Genomic DNA, 7,432 nt, shown 5'->3' on the forward strand with positions numbered 1-7,432 from the left:
AGGAAGGAAGCAACAAGATTTTGATGGCTGGGAACCCAGACAAAGGCTTTTTTTCTTACCCTGCTCGTGAAGGTGTAATATTAGGCCTGACAAAAGTTTAGGCCACAGAATGTTGCTTTGGTGCCAACATAAGTTCTGACAGTCATTTGCTTCAGAAATCCAGTCTTTTTCCATATCTCTTTCCATAGCCAGAAACATGCTGCAGGCAACTAATGGTGTAAGAAATATAGTCTACAAGATTACAATATTTTCAAATCATTTTATTCCAGCAGTGATTTGTGCTCATTGCCTTATTTAATTTCAAAGCAAATCGGATAACACTACTGGGGTTAGGCTAGTACAAAGTGAGGAAATCCATGTTTTAAAGATCAGGGGAAATTGCAATGGGAAATTTCGATCTGATCACAAACTCATTTTTCAGTTGGGTTCACAATTTTCCCTAAGAAGAGGGCACTGTGTGTTTTCTTTTCAATAATTAGAAGCAGGTAGGGTCTGTTGATCTTAAAGATAGGATTAGGAGCAAGACCTCCAAACCTTGGTGAAAGCTCTATAACTGTGACTCCGGCGGCTTCAGTGCCACCCTCATGAATGTCCACGACAGCTTTGTGAATGGCCTGGAGGGAAATAGTGACATATTACTTGTCTTCATATGTGATGGAGGAAAGCCTACCATAACATGTGTGCTGGATGGGTAACTACCTCTGTCTTCCATGTAAATATCCAAAAGTTCCAGGTGACTCTGGGTTCTAGTATTATGAATGGTAAGATCTTCCCTCTTTCCCCCTTCTCCACCTCTATCATGCCCCTTATTTACCTCCATTCTCCCTGCCCCTGCAAATAAACAGGGAGTTCCTCTACCCCCATAATCCTTTTAGATGCCCTTTTCTGAACTACCATGTCACCTCTTATTTATTTGCTTTCATTGTCCCGACTTCTACATTGTAAGCTCTCCTACGGCTCAGTTGGTTCTAGCCTGGTGCTGATAATGCCAAGCTTGCAGGTTCGATCCCCACATGCGACAGCTGCATTGCAGTTGGTTGGACTAGATGATCCTGATGGTTCCTTCCAACTCTACAGTTCTACAATTCTATAGGCCATTGCTTTACCCTATAATTGTTTCAGATGGCCTTTTCTGAACTAGTCTACAGTGTTCTGTTTAAGGTGTGGTGATTTGAATTGTACATAGTATTCCAAATGTCTTGGCAACATAGATTAAGAAAAATGCATTGCATCACACCCACAAGATGACTCAGGACACAAACGTATGGAAGAAAGGGTATATTTATTTAAAAAAATATAATGATTCTGAAGACCTGCAGAATAAGGAATCCACATTAACCAAAACAAAGTATAGTCTGGGCATGGAAGCTACCTAATGCAGGAGGGATGAAAGCTCTCCTTATTCCTGGGCATGTTTACATGCATTGCCTGAGGCGGTGGAGACAAAGATTGGAAACAATCATCCCCCTTTGCTCTGAACACCTTGGGTACATGAATTTGACAAGCGACCTCCACCTTGGCGTTCATCCTAATCCACATGTCAAGTGAAAGTGCACAAATAATAATAGTAGCAAATAATAATGCCCACAACCAGATCATCTCTCATGAAATGCCTTTCTAAAGACCCCCTCACATACTTACTTTGGAAACTTTCAGATCGGGTTCACCAGTAATTCCAGACAGGTCAGCATTCTTGTCGCTAAAGACATCAGTCACACCCATTCTCTGCAATGTGTCTTTGACATCATAGGATCCAGAAATGGAAATTTTTGGAAGGTACAGGTGCATTTCTCTGATTAACAGACGGACAGCAAAATACAAACATTAAATTATGAGTGCAAGTAATTTTGTTTAGATTACCTCCAGAAGTGCAAATAACATTGGTATGTATAATTAAACAGGGGTAAGTAGTGGATTTGTATGCTGATGTATCAATAGCAGGGTGGTTTCTTTGCTCACCTTCTGCTTCTGTTATTCATCTTCTATAAGAGCCTTTCCTAACCTAGTGCCATCCAGATGTTTGAGACTGAAACTGCCATCAACTTTAGTTAGCTCATGATGGGCAGTCCAATCTGGAAGGCACTAGGTTGGGGGAGGCTGCACTTTAGCATCAAGGAGGACAATAACTGGAGGAGAAATGGTGGTTATGAAGAGCTGACCTATATATGATGGATTTTTACTTGGAGCCTGCTGACTCAGGAATGTCAAATTTCTATAGCTGAAGAGCCAAATTCCTCATGCAATGGATCTCTGGGAGCCACACCCCTAATATTTCACCCCAAAGCACACTTCAAACTTAATTTGTTCCAAAACAATACATTTATATTAAATTTAAAATATAAACAAATTGGTTGTGTGTGTATGTTTACTGTATATATCGATGGCTTACTGCAACTTCTGGAGAAGATGATCAAGAGGGTTGAGGCCAAACAACTGCAGACATTTGTAGATGGGACTCTATAATCCCTGCATCTCTCTCCTTTAATTCCTATAGTTCCAGAGGTGTCTTTTACATCACATGAAAGCTCACATATAATGAGGAACTTACTGATTAAGAGAATATTGTGAAAATGGAATAAGCTGTCACGTGAATGCTGCCTACGACTATGCTTACTAGATGGATCAATGGTCTGACTTGGGTTAAGCAGCTTCCTATGTATCCAAGTTAGGTTTCAAAACTGATGACTCTTGTCCTGTACTATAAAGGCGTTAGCTATAATAAAGGTAGTGCTGTGCCAAACCCCACCCCCATTCCCCAAAATTCCTCATCCCTTGAGAAATTGAGGGTGTTTCTTTCTGATTATTTCTCATGGCCTGCTTGTAAAACAGGAGTGGGGAACCTCTGGTTGACCATATGTTTTGGACTACAACTCCCATCTTCCCTGACCATTGGCTGTGCTGGCTGGGGCTGATGGGAGTTGTAGTCCAACAATATCTTGAGGGCTATAGGGTCTCCACTCCTCCACTCCATACCTGAAGGAGCGCCTCCACCCCCATCATCCAGCCTGGACACTGAGGTCCAGCGTTGAGGGCCTTCTGGCGGTTCCCTTGCTGCGAGAAGTGAGGTTACAGGGAACCACTTAGAGGCCCTTCTCGGTAGTGGCTCCTGCCATGTGGAATGCCCTCCCAGCAGATGTCAGCAACTGAAGGTGGCCCTGTGTAGGGAAGTTTTTAATGTCTGATGCTGTATTTTTTAACAATATTCAGTTGGAAGCCGCCAAGAATGGCTGGGGAAACCCAGCCAGATGGGCGGGGTATAAATAATAAATTATTATTATAATATTATTATTATTATTGTAAAAGATAGTAAGAGCAAGGGCACAAGTCTCCACACTTCCATCCTCATGAAATGTCTCATAATGTCTCCTCCCATCTTTTCCGCCGCTCTTTTCTTGGGGTGGTGGTGGTAGTTTTGTTTTGCCCTCTCTCCCCAAAATGGCCAAAGGAGAAATGCCATGGAATATCAGCTCAACAGCAGCAACATTTTCATAACAGCACATAGGAGACTTACTCATATATGAAGGATCTTTTACATCTATCCAGAAATTCCATGCTCAAGCCATCCTCCACCTGCTGCATTTTCCCTTCATCTGGCAGAATGAACCATGCGCTGGCATCTCCTTTGTATGGAATTTCCACCACTGAGCAAGACAGCTCTTCATCATGGAGGAAGTTGTAATAGCCATTTCGATACATTAGGTTGACTTTCACAGTTGTATTTGCATCTACAAAAAAATCTTCTTCATTTGTAAAGTGAGTGTTGAAAGGATATTTCCAATGGGCTTTGAAGGGAGAAAAGAAAAGAAAAGTTCCAAGAACCAAGTAAATGGATCGTGAAATTCACCAGAGCAATGGAGGACCATCTTTTTAAGCCTAAGGGCTTCAATTTCTCCTGGGAAATCTTCCAAGGGCAACATGCCAATGGTGAGTTGGGGCCAGAGGTATAAATGCTCAGAGAAAGACTTCCCCACCAATCTCTCTATCCTTGATCCAGGGAATCAGGAGGTATTGCCGCACCTCAAGGACACATTCCTGCCATGCAAATGCATGGAGGATGTGGAACAGGAAGGCTGAGGGGTGCAGCCTGGGGGATACAATTCTCTGTGTTGAAGAAAATACAGAGCAGGGTCAGTGGGAGACATGACCCTGAGGAAGGGAGTATGGTCTGGGAAGAGTCCTGATGGATGGATAGAGAAGTCTGGAGGAGAAGTTTCCTACCCCTACACTAGCAAAGCAAAGGTAAGCACAGATCACATCTTATTGTTCATTAGAAGTATCCCTGCATCCATGTTGACCCTCTGTGATGTTGAACAAGCTGAAAGACCCAACACATAAACCACCATAAAAGAATGGGGAAGTCTCTCTACCCTCCATTTCTTTAATTAAAAAAACCCCTATGATTCCATGCTATGACTTTCATTCTACCTCAAAACCAAAACTCCCCTTAATTACTGGTAATTTTATTACACCTGCCTGTGTTCCTGTATGGCTGTTAATTTGCATCTACAAAACCCTTTTTATTCTGATGATGCCTGAAGATTCTTTTTTATTTTTTATTTTATTCCAGTATTGCAATTACAAAAGCCAGCGGCAGAGCAAAGCAGATTAGAAGATGCCTGGGGATTTTTTTTACAAACCCCCAATTTATTTATCTTTCTTTCAACTTACCTTTGAAGAAGATGTAGTTCAGTAAAACCATCACAGTCATTGGATCAAGCTCATCAACTGCCTGGGGTATTTTCCCATGAGTTTTGGCCTGCACATAATCATTTATTTGGGTTTTAGCTGCCGATGAATTCTGGAAGTTGGATGAAAAGGCTTCAGCTCCATACAAGGTTTTGACATCTTCCAGGAATTTTGGAAGTATTTTCAGTGACTCATCTATGAATAAGGCATTCCCTGTGTTAATCAGGGCCTTGTTGTTTGGATCATTCAGGGCAGTGATGAGCTGATGGAATCCTTTGTGTATTTTGTGCTCTTCAGTCTCCGAAAGGTTAAAAGCAAGTCCTTTGTAAATTTGGCTTTGTGTTTCAGATTTGGCACCCAGCGTCAGAGCTGCAAAAATGCTGGAGATGCTGACTGGAGAGAAGAAAATATTTTTGGCAGCTTCACCTAAAGCTATTTGTTTGTGGAATCTAAATGCAAAGTTGGCATTACTGGGAGCAATCTCATGAGCGTACGTCAAGTTCTGACCCTGTTCTTCTTCCACAGAAGGATGTGGGTGTTCAAATATCATTTTATCTCCATGACCCTCAGAGTTCTTAGGCTGTCCTGGGACGTGGTGACAGTGAACTTGGAGAACACTCAGTAGTAAGGAGAGGGAGATTAAGGCCTTCATTAGGATTGGTCAGTATTCTTCGGCAATGAAGTTATCCTACAAACAGTAAAAAAGCCATTTTTAATCAAATTATTCTGTTCAACTCTGTTTAAAGGACAGGGTTTTGTTCAAGAATTCAACCCACTGGATATGAAATAGTGGGTTATGCTATTAAGTTTTTTAAAAGAAAAATGGAAATAACATTTGATTAAAATGTCATTGTCCTACCAAAACAACATATCTAACTTTTGAAATGTCTTATTCATATAAAACATCTTTATGTTTCTGTTTCCTAACATGCATTCTAGAATGATCATAATGCATTTAATGTTTTCATTTAAAATATATGTTTGCATCATTATCAAATCATCTTCCGCCAAGTAAAAACCATTTGATTTTCTTTTGGAGACCTGTGCGAAGGGGCTGACTTCTCTTTTTCACGGAAGGTAGGGGAAGAGAGAAAATGGATGAAGACTCTTGTACTGTCCTGTTCCCATGCATAGAATTCAATAAAAGATAAATAGAAAAAGAAAAATGCATATCATACTTACAGAATTCTCGAAACGACACTATATTGGTCTATGTGACTCCTTTGTTAGTTACGCACCAGACTTATATAATACTTAGTCTTCAGCATTAACCATTAAGCAGAACAAACATGGATTATCAAAGGGTACATAGAGCACAATGTGAAGCAATGGATTTTCAAGTGGTCTCTAGACTTTGCACAATGGTATCAGCAGCCAAGATAAGGGGTCCTTTGAATGGCCTACAAACCTGATGGCACCAAGCCATCTTGTGGCCCTGAGTCTCCCCTCATACTCTCTCAAGTTTTCACAGATGGAAATAGCTACATTTCCTCATCTCTTTCGGTTTCAGGTGAGGGTGTGGGGATCCTCAGGCCTCTCTGTCTGGGCCCCCAAACTATCTCCATGCTGCTCTCCATACTTCTCTCCCCACAGGCCGTATTCTTCCCTCTCACCACCTGTTTTCTTGAGTGTTTTTGCTTGGCTAGAATGTGTCCATGAACTCTGATAATGCATCCTGTTTATCTAAGTGGAGGTCAGAGCGGGATGTAGAAACTAGCATAGCAGCCAATGTCACCCTCTGGCTGACCAAGGTTCCCATAGCCTGTTTTAGAAAGTTACCTCTTTTTAGATAATTTTTCAAAAACGTAAGAACATGAGAATGCCCTCCCTTCAGATGTCAAGGAGATTAAGAACTACATAACTTTTAGAAGACATCCGAAGGCAGCCCTGTATCAGGAAGTTTTTAATGTTTGATGCTTTATTATGTTTTATATATTCTGTAAGCCACCCAGAGTGGCTGAGGAAACCCAGCCAGCTGGGTGGGGTATTATTATTATTATTATTATTATTATTATTATTATTATTATTATTATCTTTAAGCCTGCTGGATCAGTTCAATGGCTCAATGACTCACAGTGGCCAACCAGATACTTATGGGAAGCCCACAAGCTGTCCCAGTGTGCAGAGGTAACAGGATGTCCTGAGAGGTGTGCTTTCTTCCAAATGCAAAGATGTGACAGAGAAATTGCCAAGTCTTATACAGTGGTACCTCAGGTTAAGTACTTAATTCGTTCTGGAGAGCCATACTTAACCTGAAACTGTTCTTAACCTGAAGCACCACTTTAGCTAATGGGGCCTCCTGCTGCCACCAAGCCACTGGCGCACGATTACTGTTCTCAACCTGAAGCAAAGTTCTTAACCTGAAGCACTATTTCTGGGTTAGCCGAGTCTGTAACCTGAAGCATATGTAACCTGAAGCATATGTAACCCGAGGTACCACTGTAAATCCCATGGACCACTACCCTTTCCTTCTGATTCATGTGGGTACAAACAATACTGCCACATACAGCTTCAACATACAGCAAGGGGCTATGAGGCAGGAAGCTGAAGAGCCGTAGGACACAGGTTGTTTTTCCATCACTCCACCCGGTTGAAGTTTGTGGTACAGCAAGAGAGAATAAAATACTGGAAGTAAATCATTGGCTGCACAGGTGGTGTCATCAGGAAGGGTTTGGCTTCTTGGATCATGGTCTCTGCTTACTTGAAGAAGGACTTTTGGAGGAGATGGGCCACAGCGGCTGGCAAG

The 7,432-nt window shown here is 41.7% G+C and overlaps 1 protein-coding gene across 1 annotated transcript; it reads right to left on the bottom strand.

Moving 5' to 3' along the window:
• Nucleotides 1-244: 244 nt before the first annotated feature.
• Nucleotides 245-6,336, bottom strand: LOC310764243 (alpha-1-antitrypsin-like). Its single transcript, XM_083617745.1, has 5 exons — nt 5,869-6,336; nt 4,669-5,374; nt 3,512-3,782; nt 1,642-1,792; nt 245-614 (listed from the first exon to the last, which is right to left on the bottom strand). The coding sequence occupies exons 2-5, from the start codon at nt 5,336-5,338 to the stop codon at nt 411-413; spliced, it is 1,296 nt and encodes a 431-aa protein (XP_083473871.1). The 5' UTR covers nt 5,339-5,374; nt 5,869-6,336; the 3' UTR covers nt 245-410.
• Nucleotides 6,337-7,432: the final 1,096 nt, after the last annotated feature.

Source organism: Podarcis filfolensis (assembly GCF_964270895.1).
Source record: "Podarcis filfolensis genome assembly, chromosome: 1".
NCBI classification, from domain to species: domain Eukaryota; kingdom Metazoa; phylum Chordata; class Lepidosauria; order Squamata; family Lacertidae; genus Podarcis; species Podarcis filfolensis.